This window comes from Scardinius erythrophthalmus (genome assembly GCF_964197995.2).
Source record: "Scardinius erythrophthalmus genome assembly, chromosome: 1".
Lineage (NCBI taxonomy): Eukaryota > Metazoa > Chordata > Actinopteri > Cypriniformes > Leuciscidae > Scardinius > Scardinius erythrophthalmus.
Genome location: NC_138221.1, coordinates 66,748,878 through 66,769,877, shown reverse-complemented (window position 1 = coordinate 66,769,877; position 21,000 = coordinate 66,748,878). Strand labels below are relative to the sequence as shown.

Genomic DNA, 21,000 nt, shown 5'->3' with positions numbered 1-21,000 from the left:
ACGTTGTTCCGTGATATTTGTGGGAGTTTTATTCAGCGACCACCTGGCTGAGGTTTGGACGTGTGATCATAAAAGCAGCGACGCGGTTGCGACACATCGCGCTCGTTTGTCCAGGCGCTCCTATGCCGTGGTGAGATGAAAACATCGAAACTTTTTAGGGCCTGTTCACATATCGCGTCTTTTGCGTGCTCAAGTTCGTTATTTCAAATGTAGGCGCGCGGTATGCACGCTCATTATGGAAGCGACGGGCTCGTTTTTTCCAAGCGCGTTCGCGCCGCATCGATATAAAAACATCTCAACTTTTCAGAATGCCGCAAGCGTGGTGGAATAATACGACAACATCGAAAGATCGGCCGAACAGCTGATCATAGCTGGACAGGGCGGGTTTTTATTTCTCATCTCCATAAATATATTCGTAAAGGGCAGGAAATAAATTAGTCCTTCTTCCTCCATGTCATCATGGAGAGCGCAGTTCATGGCTGCATAGCAACGACAGACGTTTATTATGCTGCTTGCTTGTTGCTACTGTGTGCAATAGTGTAATTATTTTATTCATGCTTAAATATGTATTTTCAGAATTTACTTAAAGAATTTGAATTATGCTTATTATTTATTTTCAATAATTTTAGCACTGAACTTTTTTTTACTTGTTCTACCTCACATGTTTTTAATATTTGTCAAATATTGTTTTTTTTTTAGTTCAATAAATGTTCCTTATTTTTATTTGAGACTTGTAACATTTGTTATCATCATTGTGTCATTTTTATGATTTAAATTGAGTGAGCAAAAGCAGTATCGGCTCCAAATATCGGCCCAAGAAAATCGGCACCCCGTATCGGTCATCGGCTAAGGCTGATGAAAAAAAATCGGTATCGGCACTAAAAAATCCATATCGGTTAGTGGCCTTTTATTTTGGCCAGCCTTAGGCACACCTGTGCAATAATCATGCTGTCTAATCAGCATCTTGATATGCCACACCTGTGAAGTGGATGGATTATCTCCGCAAAGGAGAAGTGCTCACTAACACAGATTTAGACAGATTTCTGAACAATATTTGAGAGAAATAGGCCTTTTGTGTACATAGAAAAAGTCTTAGATCTTTGAGTTCAGATCATGAAGAATGGGGGCAAAAACAAACGTGTTGTTCAGTATAGATGACCAACAGAGGACCTCCAGATACATTTGCTTTTTTCTTTTGATACCAGGAACATTTTGACATTTTCATGTGTGCCAAGATCCTGACACCAGGTACTCTTTGTATGAAGTTTGATACCCTTTCCCTTGATACTCTCTCCCTTTGCCATGTCAAAACTAGGTAAATATCTTTAATCAGTTTTATTCTCGATTAGTTTGTCAACACCGTCATTTGTGTGTCAACACCGTCATTTGTGTGTCAACACCGTAAGATGGAGGTTTTTCATTTTTATATAAAAAGGTATGTTTCTTTTGTTCGATTAAGTGTGTTCATACATTAAAACACCAACTTATCTACATGCATCAGTGTCTTGTGCACAAAACCACTGAATGTATATTTTAAAAATTAAAAAAATTAGTAAACTAAATGAAGGTAATTTAAAATGGCTAATTCAAAAACAATGTAAAATAATATTAAAAGTGTATACAACGCAATTTATCACTTAACCTTGCTAAGGCACACCATTTCTACACACTTAAAGACTTTACAGTGTTGTTGAATTGATCAAACACACAAAAAAAAACATTTTCATGTGTCAGACGGAGTTGACAAATGTCAGGTTACTAAGTGAGTAAATGTCAATTTTTATAAAAAGTGGTTAAATAAAAAACCTGTTCCTTTTCATAGTATGATAGATGAGACCCGTGTTTATGAAGATATCCAATTCAAATGAATGTAGTATCGATTTTTTGTTTGTCACTTTTCAAAAGTACTTTTGTCCCTTATCTCAAGAATCAGTGATATATATATATACACACAGAGGTGTCAAAAGTATTCTCATTCATTACTCAGGTAGAAGTATAGATGCTAGGGTTTAAAAAGAAGTATCAACTCAAGCTTTTTACTGAAGTTTTTACAGCGCAAATACCTGTTTACATCCTGTTTTTCGGTTGAAGTCCAAAGTAGTCGATTGCCGAGTTCACGCGCGTGATCATAGGTAACTAAACCTCGGCAATCGACTACTTTGGACTTCAACCGAAAAACAGGATGTAAACAGGTATTTGCGCTGGCTTAAATAACATTATTTTTATACATATCTTTTACTACTGCAGTCAGACTCACTCGTGTTCACTCAGAAGGAATCACTCACATTTTCTGTGCACTTGTAATGACACATCAAGGATGTTAAGAGCCTAAAAGCAGGTTTAGTACTTGCCCCATTGAAGTCAACAGGGTGCAAATTTTAAAAATAGAATAACTCGGTGTAGGCAACACCGATTTGTGTCGTTGTTCTCTGTATTGACAGCACTCCAAATGTACAAAAAAATGAGCTCAATGTTAAAATTGACCGGAGTTCTCCTTTAAGTTTCTGGGTGTGTGGTTTGATGCAAAATTAACATGGAATGAACATATTGAAAAGACTGACACTGAGTGTAAAACGATTTTAAATGTGATGAGATGTCTAAGAGGATCAGAATGGGGAGCGAGTAGAGTTGCAATGAAAAGTGTTTATATAGCACTGATAAGATCAGTGTTAGACTATGGAAGTATTGTTTATGACTCGGCAGCAGAAACTTTGTTGAAGAAGTTGGATGTGATTCAGGCTCAAGCTTTGAGACTTTGTTGTGGTGCTTTTAAAACGACTCCTGTATCTGCTCTTCAGGTGGAAGTGGGTGAAATGCCATTACAAATCAGACGAAAGCAGTTAATGATGAACTACTGGGTAAATCTTCAAGGTCATTCAGAAGACCCTCATCCAACAGTAAAGGCACTCTTTCCGTGCTGGGAAAAGGAAAGGTCTAAACGGAAGTGTTTTGCATGGAATAGTGACAAAGAAGCTTGAGAAATGATTTTAAGTCAGAAAAGATACATTCCAACAGTAGCATTATCAATAACTCCAGCTTGGTTGTTTCCTGCAGTACTCATAGATTTTGATATGCGAGAGTTAATGAAAGAATCTGGAAACATTGCAGCTGTTGTTGAAGATAGACTACAAACTGTATATCAAGCATTTGTCCCAGTATATACGGATGGATCTAAAGATCCTAATACGGGAAGAACAGGTTTTGCTTTCAATATTCCATCCTTTAACATTTCTGTTAATAGGAGAACATCAGATCATTTATCAGTATAGAGATGATGGCAATAGCAACAGCACTACAGTGGATAGAGGGATAAAAGATAATGAAAAGGTTGATAGTTTAGCAAAACAGGCTTTGGAAAATGAGGAGGTCATGAATATTTCACTTAGTAAATATGAAGCAAAAGCAGTAATTAAAGCATATACCACAAAAGAGTGGCAACATAAATGGGATACAGTAAATACAGGACGTCATCTTTATGAAATACAACGAGAAGTAGGAGTAGTGAGGATAACTAAAAGAAGCACCAAAGAGGAAAATATTTTAACAAGATTAAGGGTTGGACATACTATGCTGAATAAAACCTTAAAATAATAAATAAACCTCCAACAGGATTATGTGAGCATTGTGGAGAGGAATCAGTAGAACATGTTATTTGTGTTTGTCAAAAGTATACTAATGAACGAGAAATAATGAAAAATGAACTTAGAAAGATGGGAATGGATGAATTAAAGCTTAAAAATATAATTACTTATGGATGAGAGATGGTTTATTTCTTTATCTCAAGAGAACAGAGCTGATTAAGAGAATTTAGAGTTTTTTAAATTAATTTTTTATGAAATGGGTAAATTCTGGTCCACACTCCAATACAGTAGGTGGCGATAATGCAACTTAATGTTGGTGCTACCCGCCATAAAATCGAGGAAGAAGAAGAAGAAGAAGGAGGAGGAGCTACTGGATATTTACCCAGGGGGGTAATCGACATAGATATCTATGGTAATCGAGCTCTCGATTTCCGTACCACCCCCGGCGGCCGCCATTGGCTATCAAGCCTTCACCTGCTGTTAGCATTCCATTGACTCCCATTCATTTTGGCGTCACTTTGACAGCGAATAACTTTACATCTGAGGCGTTTAAAGACTCCATTTGTCCATTATTTATTTCTAAAGAAACACGACAATGTATAAAATGCTCCATTACCTTGTATCTTACGTTATGGCCCCGTAGAAGCAGTTTTTGTAAAAACAGGCTAACGATTGCGTCATATCCACGCGACTCTCTGGAAATTACCGTAGAGACAGGAGGAGAAGCTCGCAGTCAATCGGGGGGACGTGGAGGCATAAAGTCAAGGGAGAAGCCCATAGAGAATCATAAAGTTGCTCCTGCTCCTAGCTCATGGACAGCTACTACTCACGCTCTCCGTCTCTGCAAGATTCGGAAGGGAATGATTCAGATTTTTCTTGGCACAGCCCCTAGAAGACTTACAACTGTCAGACGGGCTGCTCACGTTACATCTACGTCGTCAAGCTCAGTTTGAGTCTGCGCAGTTCGCTCGGCAATCAGGAAATGAGTGCTTCTAATTTGCTTCACTTTTCTCCGTTGAAACCTATGGGGTCGCTGTGTCCAGTTTATATACTGTCTATGTATTTACCTGTCTCACAGTGAAATCGAAAGCAGTCGATGACTGTAAAGACGCCATTTCGGAAGATAGAAAATCAGCAATCACTTCACATGTGACAGTAAGTTATTGATGGCAAAATGAGGCTTCCTGAACCACTGAGACCTCGCAGCCCATTGCTTCAGCCAAAGGTTCATTACTCGAAGCTTCATTCAGCATTGCTTACTAGTGACACCTAGCTACTGTGCAAAGAAATAGCAGACAAATTAAAAAAAATTTTGTACTCACTGTTAATGTCTGTAACCTTTCATTTGCAATCATAAAAAGACCTGATCAGACATTTGTCCATTACCTGTGTATGATATAAAATATATCTTTCTCTGTCTGAATTTACTTGTGCAGAGTCACACACACAGTTAATTAATTATTCATAAATTGTTTGGATAGTGACAGTATGAACAACAACAGTGACACTGTGTTGAGTGCAGTGCTTATGTTGGAGGGAGTGTAATAAAGTAAACTGCATCAGAATAGTCCGGAAGGAAGGATTACAATAGATTTTTATTGAGAAACAGAATTATTTGAAGTGTGTTGGGGTTTAGACGATTCCTCTTCTCGGACAAAATCTCTCCAGCCTTGGAAAATATCCTTTCACAAGGAACAGAGGATGCAGGGGAAGTTGGGGAACATAAAAATGCCAGTGCCAGCTGGTATAAATGAGGATACTGATGCTTCTGTTGAGCCCAGACAGGGGAGGATTCCCTCTTTCTTGCTGGCTCCATTACCAGGAAAAAGGAAGAGGTCACAAAAAGCAAACAAATCCAAAAGGGCAATCCAAATCAAAAAGCTTTCCTGTCCAGATCCAAAAATCCAGAGAAATCCAAATAATCTTATCTAATTAATATAACAATACTATAATATTGCTACTATAATTAATAACAATATAGGCTACTATGACTATTCTAACCTGATAATGTAATAATATACAGCCCTAACACATATGACACAATAACGACACTGACAATAATAGTACTCTGACTCTCTGACACTACTACAACTGATTCTGCTACTCCTGCAACACCCACAAGGAGGCACGAGTTTCGAACCCCCTTTTATCCGGAAGAGACACTCGGACCGAACCGATGACGTATCCACACAAACCGAGGCCTTGTTTGTCATTAGTCACGTGATTTTCACGTTAACAACACAAGCCTTGAATCGCGGCTTTATCTGGCACGCCCATTTTTTCTCGACACAAGCTCCGACGCCTCGGTTCAAATGTCACATCACTAACAGTAAGTTCGTTAAACTTTTCATAGCTGTAATATCGATAAAGTATTTGCGTCTAAACAGACCTTATGACGAACTCAAACTCCAATACATGATAAAGGGGAAAGTTCGTTATCTAGGCCTGCTTCACGACACGTCAACTGCAATACTCATAAAATGGCTGAAAATGGTTATGTGATTAAATCCTGCGACTACACTTCCTTTCCCCAGTCTTACTGCTCCACTGAACGCATCTAGATGATAAAAATAATATTATTTGGAGTTATTTGCTGTGCCTTGTCAAATTTGTCAGAGTCCGTGGTCCCACTGGAGTAAAAAATTACAAAAACTACCAGAACATGGCATATAAACGGGTCATGGTTGGTAAAAGCAATACCCGTGTTTAATTTTTCATTTCAGTGTAAAAAGGAACAAAACCAGTAGTAGTGCACACTAATGCAATAATCGGCAAACTATGAAGTAAACTTCTGATAATAATATTCTCCTGTTAAAGGAAAAAGTATATGTTAACTGTAACATGGTTGAACTTACACTTACACAGGAGAATATCAGTTTAATGTTGAAATCTTCGGTTGACTTTAACGTATTTTTATTTTATTTTTTTATTATATATATATATATATATATATATATATATATATATATATATATAAAATGTATGTGTTATTAATATTAATGTGTTATTAATATTATAATGTATGTTCTGTGACCCATATTCTGGCAAACCGTTTGCCAATCACGTCTAGCGTTCGGCAAAGCAAACTGCTACACGCCATTTACCAACAAGCGATGGGTAACTCACAAAGCACAATGTTCCCTCCTGTTTTCCCAGCACGATACCATACGGCAGGGGTGCCCTACCCTGCTCCTGCCGATCGACTGTCCTGCAGAGTTTATCTCCAACCCTAATCAAACACACCTGAAGCAACCATACGGCATAAAGTACAGGGTTGAGAATAAGAGGCGGGGCACCAGTCTAACAATTTATAATTTAAAGTTCACGCAAATATTGATTGTTTATTGCTGAATTAGTAGAACGCAAATATATTTGGATCATTAGACTATAGCCTATTAATCTAATATATAAAGAATCCAACAATATAAGATAGTGGCACGACAAAACCATTCTTATGTAACATCTTAATAAAATATCGAATTTCTAGTTCACTCCTCCATTGTGTAATATAGTTGTAAAGTCCATTAACATATATTTTAACCTAATAGTGGTTCTCAGACTGGTTGGCCATGCCCCTGTATATGGTTAGGATCACGGTGAGATGGTGAAATTAGCAACCCTGCAGCACTTTCATAAGGTTTTAGTTCAATTCTACAAGCTTACCACAACAATTATGTTAAGAGAATTATAAGTGGTTAAATTGATCAACCACAAAGCTAAAAATTACTCATGGGGGTTTTATTTACAAATGTCTATATGGAGAAGACACAATTGGCAAAAGTATGAGGATTATTGTTAATAATATGGAAATTTGACACATAGGCCTACACACTGCTGTGATTGTTCTGTTATGTTTACATTGCTTGCTCAGTTGGTAAACAAAAGTGTCTTTATTAAATCCTAAAGTGAAGTGTTATTATTTTTTTCATAGTATCAAAAAACATTCCCAAGCCTTTCCCCCCAAAAACGATGCATTTAGTTTAGAAAATGACAAAACATGAAAATTCAAAATTCTTTTGCACGGTGGATCATGATTCAGTTTAACACAGTGGTGATATGGAGCTATTAAACTGGTCAAGTTGTGAAACGAGCAAACCTGCAGTACATTCACAAGGAAATGTATTAGTTCTATTCTACAGGCTATTTAGTTCTATTCTTTTTAGTTCTATTCTATGTTCACATTTTAATGACATTTATTTAGTGGATAAAATAATAGACCATGTATGTAGTAATTTGCACATTTACTGTAAATATCAAAGATAAAAGTAAATCATGAGAGTAGTTTATTTTTTAATAATAATAAAAAAAGAGCAACTGATTCTGTGTTGAAGTTTTATTCACAAACAAGAAGTAATGACATATATAACACATAATTAGCAAAAACACATTTATTTAAACATGGGATCCCAGAAAAATCAAAGTTTGGTCTGCTCATGCAATCCTAGTGAGACCAGCCTTTGCAACTGACACATTCAATCAAATATTCAAATAAAAAATATATAATAAAATGACGTATACAACAAACCTGTATTATTAAAACTATACACTGTCATGTTCAAAACAAAGTGAAAAAAGTGTCTGCTTTGTCTGGTGTACAGGGATATGTATTGGCACAAGTCATCTTGCTTGGAAAAGAAACAAGGTTATATTATACATTATATTTGTTTATCACATGCTTCATCATGGCACATTAAAATAATACAAATATTTAAAGTACATTAATATGTTTTCATGCTTGTGTGCAATTTTGGAAACATAGGCTAACACAAGAAATTCAAGTCTACCCAGAAGTGCTAGAAGTGCTTCTGCAAACTATGAGATTTTACTGCTGCCTTCACCACAGGAGTTTATTAATATTATTATGCTACCATACATTTCGGCAAACTTGATACGCTTTAAAGACTCTCAAGGTAAAACAGAAACATAATAATAAAGGCTGCTCAAACGCTATTGGCTTGTTTTGCAAATCATTGGCTGCAGAATATCAAACATAGCTAACAAACGACATGACATAGGCTAACACAATATACATATAAACTATAGTGCACAGAGAACAGTTAGAATATGAGCCTAACTTTGTTTAACGCCAAAACATGGGCTAATTACCCTTATGTAAGCTGAGGAGCTAATTTAATATTTTGAGGAGCGTGCACTAGGCCTAATATTTTCAGTGGTGCTTTAACACAAAACAGGAAACACGTGAATGTAAGCTCTGCCCAGTGTCACCGAAAATCTCAGACACCAAATATTTCAGAACACCGGCTTCAGTTCAGTTGTAGCAAATGTGCTTTTCCAGCGGTCATCTTTTGGGAATTAGCAAGTAATATTGGTATAATACATTCTATTGTTATAATAGCCAATATTAAACATGCTTGGGGAGAGCGGGGCACAACGTAACGCGGCTAGTTGTAACACACTTGTTTTAAATACTTCCACACATGCTAGCATGACAAAACTTGGTGTATTTACTAGTTGCCATATCAACACTGAATAGAGAAAAGATTGTGCCAAAATGTAAAAAAAAATTGAAGATATCCATAGACATTATTAAACCATAGCAAAAGTAAATTTCTTAAGTTAATTTTTCATCTCTATTTTTTGTGTTTATTTAAAATGAGACAAATCTGATATTATTTTAATCTCCAATATGTTATTTAACGGTTGATATAGTTCTTCAATGCTTCGCTAACTAGCAGAAAACACTAGCAGGGTTTAAATCCCAGTTGTGCAGGTGGGGCATGTTGTCACACTGCGTTACAATGTGCCCCTATTAGAAATATGCTATTCTACTCTATACTTTTATGAATTCTATTGAAAAAACATGAGAAAAGGGTGAATAAAGACTGAGAGTCAAAGTTCAGAAATTACTAATTATTATTATGTTTTGAACAACGTTGTATAGCTGTTTTCCTGTGTTCATTGTCAAAACTCAAAAATGAGTTTATTTTTAATTATTAAAAGATGCCATTATTTTATATGAAAAAGTTAATAATTGTATTTTATTGAGAAAATATTTTAGTTTGTCTTGTATATATATTTTTATTAGATCAGAACATTTTAAGCTGTCATATGGTCATGTTACAATGTACCCCACCTATGGGGCATGTTGTCACATTTCACTTCCATTCTTTCGGGGTATATCCAGAAAAAAGTATATACTGTATTAATAAAACAAAACCACAAAATTGTACTAGACATGTGGGAAATTAATGTGGGAAAAAAATAAATACTCTGAACTAGTGTTGTCACGATACCAAAATTATTGTTTCGATACCGATACCAAGTCAAGTATTGCGATTTCGATACTTTTTCGATACTTTTCCTGAAATTGGAGAAACACTCTCAAATATCATTGCTGTGCTTTATTTAAAAACCGGGACAACATTCTAATCATATAACACACTAATAAATAAACATATGAACAGCAGATATATTAAACATTTTAACAAAATATGAAATATCAAAATAAAAAATAAATTAGAGCAATGACATTCAAGGTAAAAAATATATAAATTTAGCAGCATTATCTCATTTATCATAAGAAACATAAGAGCTTTATCTTGATTCTGAACTTTGAATAAAAATATGAACAGCGATTATATTAAACAATGTTTAATATTGGTAACATATGATAAGCCTAATTGGTGATATATTTGACATGTGGGGAGAGATTTGTGGAAGGCCTATACTTCATGTTAAGCATAGGCTAAATATATAGCAGCAAAGACAACGTCGGCAGTGTTGACGGCAAAATAGGCTACAGAATAATTCGTTCTGTATTGAGAGGTGCAATATTTGAAAATCATATTGTATTTTATATTGTATTTGTCAAAACTTTCAAACATCAAAATGTCATTGATTAATATGTATTCGTGTCAAAATTACATAGAAACATCTTCCTGTTCAATTTTGCCTGGAAACGCTTCTAACACGCTTGCGTGCCGCGTGAAAAATAAGCGTCGGTTCTATTTCTGGCATGCACGCGCTTTCCGCGCGTCTCGAGCTGCGCCCAGACGCGTGTGTCACGCAGGCAGTTAACATGGGAGCCGAAATAAAAACGGACACGCAGCCAGTGTGTCGGCCTTACAAATCTGGAACGTGGTCATTCTTAGAAGTATCGATACTAATAAATTAAGGAATCGTGACGTTTGAAGTATCGGTGCACCGTGCAGAGCAAGGTAGGCAACGCACTTCCATATGTCACTCCTCGCGTCATCTTTTTCTATGAGTCGTGGACCACTTGTGCTCGCACATGCTGCCATCTCGCTGTAGTGTTTTGTCACATGACACTGACAGCGGCAGGTTCTTTGCTGCGTGCGTCAGGAAAAAAACACAGACGTCTATAGGGAGGCGTTTTTTTTTTTAAGTATCGATACTGATAAATTTAGGTATCGTGACGTTTTTAATTTCCGAGTATCGCGATACTTTTGTAGTATCGGTACATCGTGCAACACTACTCTGAACCCTAAGTGGATTTACACAAACTGAGAAAGTCAAAAAACATTACTTTGTTCCCCGCTCTCCCCTATATCCATACATGAAGGTTTACAATTTTTACATAAACCATTTCAAATGCACGTTTACTAATACCAAACTTTGTTTTTTTGACAGAAGACGCAACAGAATTAGAGACTTTTTCTTTTCTTTTTTTTTTACTTATAGCCAGTAGAATGTTTATTGGAGGAGCGTCACTATAAAGTGTTAGCAGATATTAAAGGAACACGCCGACTTTTGGGACTTTAGCTTATTCACCGTATCCCCCAGAGTTAGATAAGTCCATACATACCCTTTTCATCTCCGTGCGTGCCATAACTCTGTCTGACGCACCCACCACTAGCCCAGCTTAGCACAAAGACTGGAGGTAAGTGGCTCCGGCTAGCATACTGCTTAGAGCCCTGCACGGGGCAAAAAATCCAGCCCTAACTGGCGAGACCTGGCCCGTGGTGTTCAAGCCCTAATCCGGCCCCAGCCCAAAAACGTCTGCAATTTTTGCTAGACGCACACACATACACACACACGCTACTAGGTAAAATTCGACACCGACAATCATGCCCACAAATATTAATACAGACTGTCCATTACAGAGAAGCATAAGCATGCAGTAGAGAATATTTTATAGCCAAATGTGATCCAACAGTAAAAACAGATTTACGGCCTACCTTTTTTTAATGTTTAGTAATTTTACTGAAGAACAACGTTTCAAAGAACTCTTCGCCAACTGGCTAACGTTAAATAATAATAAAAATATAATAAATAAATAAAAAATCGTTGAACTGAGTAGGCTCATTCACTGTTTATTCGCGAGTGTTGTGAAGAAAAAGAATAGCATCCACTGTTGAAGGCTTCAGGCTCATTGTTTGTTGTGGTAATCAAATCAAAACGCTTTCGAAATGCAGCTTTTCCTGAAGCATTGGGAACTTTTAGTAACTCCCCACGCTCCAACTTCTCCCTGATGCTCTGCATGGTCAACTGTCACCTAATGCATTGCACGCGCGTCGCGTTACTCGCGTAATCGCATATTGTGTTGCATATTTATAATATTGTCAATATAACAATATTTCATACAGTAGCCTGCGCTCTGCACATATATTATGGGCACGATGAAAGGAGAAAAGCTAAATGAGCCCGAGGCCGACCAAAGCCCGATCTGTAAAAAAAATTAAAACAAATAAAAAATGGCTCGACTGCTCCCAATAAGTGACAAAATAACGCCAACATTTTCCTATTTACATGTTGTGATTTGTATAGTTACAGCGTGTACAAATAACACTCCGCAGAAGTAGCAGTGCTTCGCCTTCTGAGAATATAGTTCCCAGTATGTTTACGGTAAGAAGATGGTTGTGTCTCATGTGTCCTTGTTATTCGTACACGCTGTGACTATACAAATCACAACATGTAAATAGGAAAATGTTGACTGTCTACTAATACTCTAATGACTGATAGTTGACATGAAGTTGCAAAGTTACTTAGTCACAGTGAAACCGAAAGAAGTCACTGACTGTAAAGACGCCATTTTGGAAGATAGAAAATCAGCAATCGCTTCACATGTGATAGTAAGTTCGTTAAACTTTTCATAGCTGTAATATCGATAGAGTATTTGCGTCTAAACAGACATTATGACGAACTCAAACTGAAATACATGATAAAGTGGAAAATTACTTTTGTGATACTTCACATCTACTGTAACACTCATTAAATGGCCGAAAATGGTTAAACTTAGACTTATTTTTCATTTAACAGGATAATTTTAGTTTAATGTTAAATCTTTAGTTGACTTTAAACTATTTAATTATTTAAATAATCTATATTGCAATGTGTGTTCAGTGACGCAGACTGGGGAAAGGAAGTGTAGTCGCAGGATAAACACATAAACGCGTAAAAATAACATCATATTTGCTTAATGTGAGACGAAAAACGGATTGTGAAAAACACCTGCTAGAGTTCAGCAGTGTCATTAAAGTGAAGGTGAATCCAGTGTTTAAACGAGGATGCTGTGTTTGAAAGTGTGGCCGACATGTTGCTCTACAAACCAACATTTACAGTAACTGGAGGAAAAACTGTTGATGTTGATGTTAAGTTAAAGTAAAATAAATGCTATTTAAATAAAATGTGTCAAAATTCAGTTGTGTTTTGTGCATGTTTTCTGTGTCCACATACAGGTCTGGAATCAAGTCTCTCATCAAGGAGGAAGAGAAGGAGCAAACTTCCTGTAAAATGAGGAGGAGAACCGTACCTGTAAAATGAGTGTGTGTGAAGAGAGAGAGGAGGAGGCGTCTGTTCACACTCAGAGAGCAGCATCTCCAGTATCCAGCTGTGTGTCTATGAAGAGTAACAGATCTATGCATGAGCCCCCTTATCTCAGTGATGGACCATCTCCAGGATCCAGCTGTGTGTCTATGAAGAGTAACATCTCCATGCATGAGCCCCCTTATCTCAGTGATGGACCATCTCCAGTATCCAGCTGTGTGTCTATGAAGAGTAACATCTCCATGCATGAGCCCCCTTATCTCAGTGATGAACCATCTTCAGGATCCAGCTGTGTGTCTATGAAGAGTAACATCTCCATGCATGAGCCCCCTTATCTCAGTGATGAACCATCTTCAGGATCCAGCTGTGTGTCTATGAAGAGTAACATCTCCATGCGTGAGCCCCCTTATCTCAGTGATGGACCATCTTCAGGATCCAGCTGTGTCTCTATGAAGAGTAACATCTCCATGTTTGAGCCCCCTTATCTCAGTGATGAACCATCTTCAGGATCCAGCTGTGTCTCTATGAAGAGTAACAGATCCATGCCTGAGCCCCCTTATCTCAGTGATGAACCATCTTCAGGATCCAGCTGTGTCTCTATGAAGAGTAACATCTCCATGTTTGAGCCCCCTTATCTCAGTGATGAACCATCTTCAGGATCCAGCTGTGTCTCTATGAAGAGTAACAGATCCATGCCTGAGCCCCCTTATCTCAGTGATGAACCATCTTCAGGATCCAGCTGTGTCTCTATGAAGAGTAACATCTCCATGTTTGAGCCCCCTTATCTCAGTGATGGACCATCTTCAGGATCCAGCTGTGTGTCTATGAAGAGTAACAGATCCATGCGTGAGCCCCCTTATCTCAGTGATGAACCATCTTCAGGATCCAGCTGTGTGTCTATGAAGAGTAACAGATCCATGCGTGAGCCCCCTTATCTCAGTGATGAACCATCTTCAGGATCCAGCTGTGTCTCTATGAAGAGTAACAGATCCATGCGTGAGCCCCCTTATCTCAGTGATGGACCATCTTCAGGATTCAGCTGTGTGTCTATGAAGAGTAACATCTCCATGCATGAGCCCCCTTATCTCAGTGATGAACCATCTTCAGGATCCAGCTGTGTCTCTATGAAGAGTAACAGATCCATGCGTGAGCCCCCTTATCTCAGTGATGAACCATCTTCAGGATCCAGCTGTGTCTCTATGAAGAGTAACATCTCCATGCATGAGCCCCCTTATCTCAGTGATGAACCATCTTCAGGATCCAGCTGTGTCTCTATGAAGAGTAACAGATCCATGCGTGAGCCCCCTTATCTCAGTGATGAACCATCTTCAGGATCCAGCTGTGTGTCTATGAAGAGTAACATCTCCATGCATGAGCCCCCTTATCTCAGTGATGAACCATCTTCAGGATCCAGCTGTGTCTCTATGAAGAGTAACAGATCCATGCGTGAGCCCCCTTATCTCAGTGATGAACCATCTTCAGGATCCAGCTGTGTCTCTATGAAGAGTAACAGATCCATGCGTGAGCCCCCTTATCTCAGTGATGAACCATCTTCAGGATCCAGCTGTGTCTCTATGAAGAGTAACATCTCCATGCATGAGCCCCCTTATCTCAGTGATGAACCATCTTCAGGATCCAGCTGTGTCTCTATGAAGAGTAACAGATCCATGCGTGAGCCCCCTTATCTCAGTGATGAACCATCTTCAGGATCCAGCTGTGTCTCTATGAAGAGTAACATCTCCATGCATGAGCCCCCTTATCTCAGTGATGAACCATCTTCAGGATCCAGCTGTGTCTCTATGAAGAGTAACATCTCCATGTTTGAGCCCCCTTATCTCAGTGATGAACCATCTTCAGGATCCAGCTGTGTGTCTATGAAGAGTAACAGATCCATGCGTGAGCCCCCTTATCTCAGTGATGGACCATCTTCAGGATTCAGCTGTGTGTCTATGAAGAGTAACAGATCCATGCGTGAGCCCCCTTATCTCAGTGATGAACCATCTTCAGGATCCAGCTGTGTGTCTATGAAGAGTAACAGATCCATGCGTGAGCCCCCTTATCTCAGTGATGAACCATCTTCAGGATCCAGCTGTGTGTCTATGAAGAGTAACAGATCCATGCGTGAGCCACCTTATCTCAGTGATGGACCTGCTGTGACCTCTGACCCTGTGTGAGTATCATGAAGTTCAGGGCCGGTCCAGATTCTGTTGGCGCCCTAGACAAGATATTGCAATAACACACATACAGACAAACACAAGTGTGTGTATGGTTGCACAAATAGTTGTTAAAATAAAGGGTAAAAAGGTTATATAAATATGTATCCAAATTGAATATACAACGCATTCTCATCCTTGGGCGTCATATACTGACGCTTTTGATATTTCGTCGACATCGAACGCACATGGCACCCTTTAGCGTCAATATAACACGCACAGAGCTTTGTTCGGTTATGGGTAGGTTTAGGTCTGATGTAGGGTTAGGGTTAGACCGCTAGGAGGCGCCTTCTGGCCCATTTCTATCTGCGTCTCATATTGACGCTAAAGGGTGCCATGTGCGTTCGATGTCGACGAAATGTCAGAAGCGTCAATATATGACGCTCTAGGATGAGAACGGGCTGGAATATATTTATAGATGATAGTCTTGGAATCCAGATAACTAGTTAGCCTCATTAGCCTCTTGCCTGGCGACCCTATTCTTAAACATAGACAGGAAAATTACATATCCAAACTTAAATGGATGCTGAACTTAATCTGCTGCTTTACATTTGTTTTTCTTTTCTATTAATATAAAACCTGTGCCTGGTTACCCTAAAACTGCAAGTCAAAGTGGTCCAACCAAGTTGTCTTTCAAATTTATCTCAAACTATCAATATGCTCTGGGAGTTTTAGGCGCAGTAGCCAATACAGAGCTGATCAGCCCTATACGTAGGGCCCCGCAAATTACTCAAGGCCCCGCCTCCACGTCGTGTCAAAGCGCGTCAATCAAAGTTTACAACATCGATGAGAAAATTAAGCGGAACTATCATTCTGGTCACAAATAGAGAAAAAAAAAACACCATGAGAGTGAATTGCGGGAACAGCAATCAGGCAGACTTGTGTTCTCTCCTCTCCAAGTTTGATGTTAACAAAGAACAGTAAAGTTAAGTTGATGTGCATTTCTCTCTAGTCTGTCGGTCTATCTAACCCAGCTGGTCAGTGCATCTTTTAGTCTTTTGGTTTGATCAATGGCAAATGGTTTACATGGCTCATGGGTCAGGTAGGAGGGCCCCTTAACAGAATTTTACTTAGGGCCCCAGGGAGGTCAGGATCGGCTCTGAGCCAATATGGCCGCTAGGTGACATTCAAACTCCATTTGGTGATTTAAAAACTTGAAGGGTTTCAATTTCATGAATGCTTTGGACTATTGGCCTCTTTTGATAAAAGACAAAAAATAAAGTGTTACACTGAACTTGCATTAAATGTAAATAAAATTAAAAAGTTTCCACTAGTGGTCCATTCCAGTTAAAATATTCTAAAGTAGCTCCTCAAAATATCAAATAAACAATGACTCACACAAGTTGTAGTTATGATTCCTACTTATATATATATATATTTTCTGCTCTTCTTCTTTGCTCCTCTTCACCAGTGTGTCTGAGTTTATTAACTGTTTTAAAAAAGTAGACATAAATAAATAAATAAACTATAACTCACAAAAGGCATCGACATTGAAAGTCAACTTAGAACAATGAATTGACTAATTCACCGTTAATAAATGAAGTTAATTTGCAAAAACTGATAGACGGCATGTTTAAAAAAATTAACTGACTGCTGTGTTATCCTCCACATATAGCACGATCTGAATCTTAAACACGTTTTGTAAAAAAAAGCCGGTATTGTCCATTGTCAAGGCATCGCAAGTTCATATTTTACAGCAGAAACTGACAAGCATCCTTGTTGTTTGTGAACACAACCCGATAAGTATTCAGGTCAGGTGACAAGGCTGCTAGTGACTTTCTCAGCTTTTTGCTTAGAATGTTGCTTGCTTCATGAAACTTACCCACTGTAACGGGTGCGCAAGGATAAGGCCAGGGCCAATCCAAATGCTTAAACAGATTTAATAACAAAAGACAAAACATAAACAATCCAGACCCAAGATCAAGGCAAATAATCCAATTGAGAGCATAAACTAATAATCCAAACACGGAAGGGAAACCAGGAACATATGAAAACCCCAGGTAAACTACACTACCAACAACAACTCATACAAACTAACTGAGAAGCAAATGGTCTGTTCTTTCTTTTGATATATTGCATGTTCAGTTTGTTATTCATTAGAGATGCACCGATTACAATTTTCTAGGCCGTTTCCGATTTCCGATTTTTCATTGAGTTTGACCTGCCGATACCGATTTTAGCCGATTCCGATTAAATTTTTTTCTAACCACTTTACAGCACACACAAATATTTATTTTCGATCTTTTCTTTAACCCTTTCACGCGTAAGTTTAAAATATTCTAACTGACTCCCCCACCCCCAGAGTGAGTTTTTTCAAGGCGAACGTTCCCTTTAATGTTTCCATGGCGACGCGTCACGCGATACACCGCAGCCACAATAATACTGTATGACGGATGTATTTCGCTTTTCCTTTTTTATTCAAAATATTCACAAACTTGCTTACCATGTCATCAACTAGCCTATCTGATATTCCGATTCTCAAGTACATGTAAGTGAGTGTGTTTGGTCGTTTAAAAACGCCGCAATGTTGTCCTGTCAGTCGGATTTACAGCACGTGAATTCATCATTTTCTGCATTTGACCGGCATAAAATCGGCATATGTCAGACTGACCGGCCGGTCGCCGGTCATGGCCGATCACGTGAAAATCGGCCAATTCCGGTCACCAGCCAATCAATCGGTGCATCTCTATTATTCATATTACAAAATATTCTGTGGGCCATGAAATTTTTGTGAAAATGATTAAAAAACGCACCTTTTACCCCGGTGCGCCTTTAGCCCCATTTACCCTACCATTAATAAAACATGTTCCCTTACGAGAACGTTCTCTCGTACTGCGTTGAAAACGCTGTGGGAAAACTCCTTTTCTCGAGAATATTGAAGCCTGTATTTTAAAACGCATTGCTGCAGCACATGCGAGAGCTAGAAGCTCGCGTGAGCGTGCTGATTGGCTTGTGCAAAGCAACTGCACGAACCAATGGCGGAACAGCAGAGGAGCGCGAGCCAATCGGGGCGCTTGGCACTCTGCCAGAGTCAAGCGCGCGAAACTGCACGTGACAGAAGAGTGTAAATACACAGAGAATCCGCCATTTGACAGATTTTATCTCCTTCAGCTTTCGACTTACCTCGTCGCTGATTCTCTCCGAGTGAAGCCGCTCGTCGTCGAACAGCCTTCCAGCGGAACTGCTTCGCATCCCGGCGTCTGCCAAGCTGAGCGTTTCCCTGTGGCATCCGACGAGTATCCTTTTTCTAACTCAAAAGAGCATTCTAAGAGAGCAAATCGCTGTTTTCACAGCGCGCGGCGTTGTTTCAAATGCCGCTCACCGTGTGTGACTCATGCGGGGTCTCCCTGCACGCCTCTGACACACACTCTCTGTGTGTTGCCTGCCTCGGCCCTGAGCACGCCGAGGCAGCGCTCACTAAAGGCGGCTGCCTCCACTGTGACGGAATGCCTGTTGCCACGCTCCGTGCCAGATCTTCCGCCGCCTCGCTGAGTGTTCCCGCCCACCTTCCATCTTCGGCGCCCCGTGAGCCCCGTAGGAAGAAGCGGCGCGACCAGAGTATTCTGTACTTCCTGGAGCTCTCGGTGAGTCAGATTGGCCAAAGACGACAAGCACGGCGTTTTAAATAGTGTTCCCACAGCGTTTTCAACGCAGTACGAGAGAACGTTCTCGTAAGGGAACGTACTTGGTTACTTACGTAACCTCGGTTCCCTTAGAGATAAGGGAACGAGTACTGCGTTGCCTTGCCGTGCTATTGTCTCTTATGGCAGGTGTCTTTTCGCTTGCGTCGATTTAAACCTGTCAAATGGCGGATTCTCTGTGTATTTATACTCTTCTGTCACGTGCAGTTTCGCGCGCTTGACTCTGGCAGAGTGCCAAGCGCCCCGATTGGCTCGCGCTCCTCTGCTGTTCCGCCATTGGTTCGTGCAGTTGCTTTGCACAAGCCAATCAGCCACGCTCACGCGAGCTTCTAGCTCTCGCATGTGCTGCAGCAATGCGTTTTAAAATAAAGGCTTCAATATTCTCGAGAAAAGGAGTTTTCCCACAGCGTTTTCAACGCAGTACTCGTTCCCTTATCTCTAAGGGAACCGAGGTTACGTAAGTAACCAAGTACGTTTTCTCTCTAAAACTATGCATAATACACATACTGCTCTATAAATTACAGTAGTGTTGCCCAAAAAATCTACAAAGAAACAATTTAAAATATATTTTTTTTCTTTTTTTTTCTCAGTATCAACATCAGGAAGAGAAAGAGAACAGCTTCTCCAGTATCCAACTGTGTGTCCATGAAGAGGCAAGAGCCCTCAAAATTCAGCGATGGAGCAGTGACCTTTGACCCTGTGTGAGTATCATCATGTAGGGTGAGAGACACATGAACACAGAATGCACAAAGGTTCAGAACTTTAACATGTATAACAAGTAACAAGTGGAATTCAAGATGCAAAGAAAGGAATCCTTTCACTTTGTTAAAGTGTCTTAAATAGTGTTTTTTATGCTTCTCTCTGTAATTTCCCTGTTAGATCTACATTTACACAGGAATGATTTTTGTTACATGATTTGCATCAGTGTTATATTGACAGTTATCCTTTAAAGGTGCTCTCTAAGTGATGTTGGGTGACGTCACTTCTTGTTGATGTTTAAAGTATTGTCAAACAAAACGGAGGCTAGCTAGACCTTCCCTCCTCCTCATCCGCGCACTAACCCCCCAAACCCCAGCCCCAAATCCTTCTTGTCGGTTATTGGCTGGAACAGTTTGTTATGTTTCGTGGTGCGGGTTAGCCCAGTTTGTTTTGTTGTCATTTGTGGAGCCTGGGCTGTCTACAGAGACCGCGTTTTTTTACAGCGTGTTCAAGGGACAGGCAGCTAGCGGATAGTGAGGAGATGTTTGCTGTATGTGACAAATGTTTTGGCCTAAAAAATGTGTGACATCGCTTAGAGCACCTTTAAATTAGTGATGAACTGAAATGACCAATCTGAAAATCTCTGCTTATTTCAATATTTTTAATATCAATATATAAATGTAAGTTTTGTAAGGAAACTTTGATCGATCTGCCATAAATCAGCAAATAATAACTTGCTATGAATAGACTGATTATCTTCAAACTTGCCAATCATATGTTGATGACATATGCAAGACTGCTCAAACCAGACAGTGAGAGAATATGACGGAACTTTTAAAAATTGGGATTCATATCAGCTGATATGGAAAGCTAACAGGAAATCTTTGATCAGTATAAAATATGTGATTTTCTATTTCTAAAGGAAAGGTGGCAGGTTATTTAGACTTAAAATTCTCTGACTTTTCACATTCCTCACTTGTGGCAAAGGGGACTTTAATGTGCAACTAGGAAATGCAGTAACAAACTGAGTTTGCAGTCTCTTTTATAATAAATCATCTGTCATCAGTCGCCATTTACATGTAAATTAATTACATGTAATCATATCACACTACAATAGAT

General features: G+C 39.1%; 1 protein-coding gene across 1 annotated transcript in view; it reads left to right on the top strand.

Moving 5' to 3' along the window:
• The first annotated feature begins 5,834 nt into the window (after positions 1 to 5,834).
• Positions 5,835 to 21,000, top strand: part of LOC308687913 (uncharacterized protein) — a 36,269-nt gene continuing 21,103 nt past the window's right edge. The window contains exons 1-3 of the mRNA XM_081360736.1: positions 5,835 to 5,910; positions 13,241 to 15,498; positions 19,773 to 19,883. Of these exons, the coding sequence (XP_081216862.1) occupies positions 13,322 to 15,498; positions 19,773 to 19,883 (2,288 nt within the window). The 5' untranslated portion in view covers positions 5,835 to 5,910; positions 13,241 to 13,321. The remainder of the gene's footprint in view (positions 5,911 to 13,240; positions 15,499 to 19,772; positions 19,884 to 21,000) is intronic.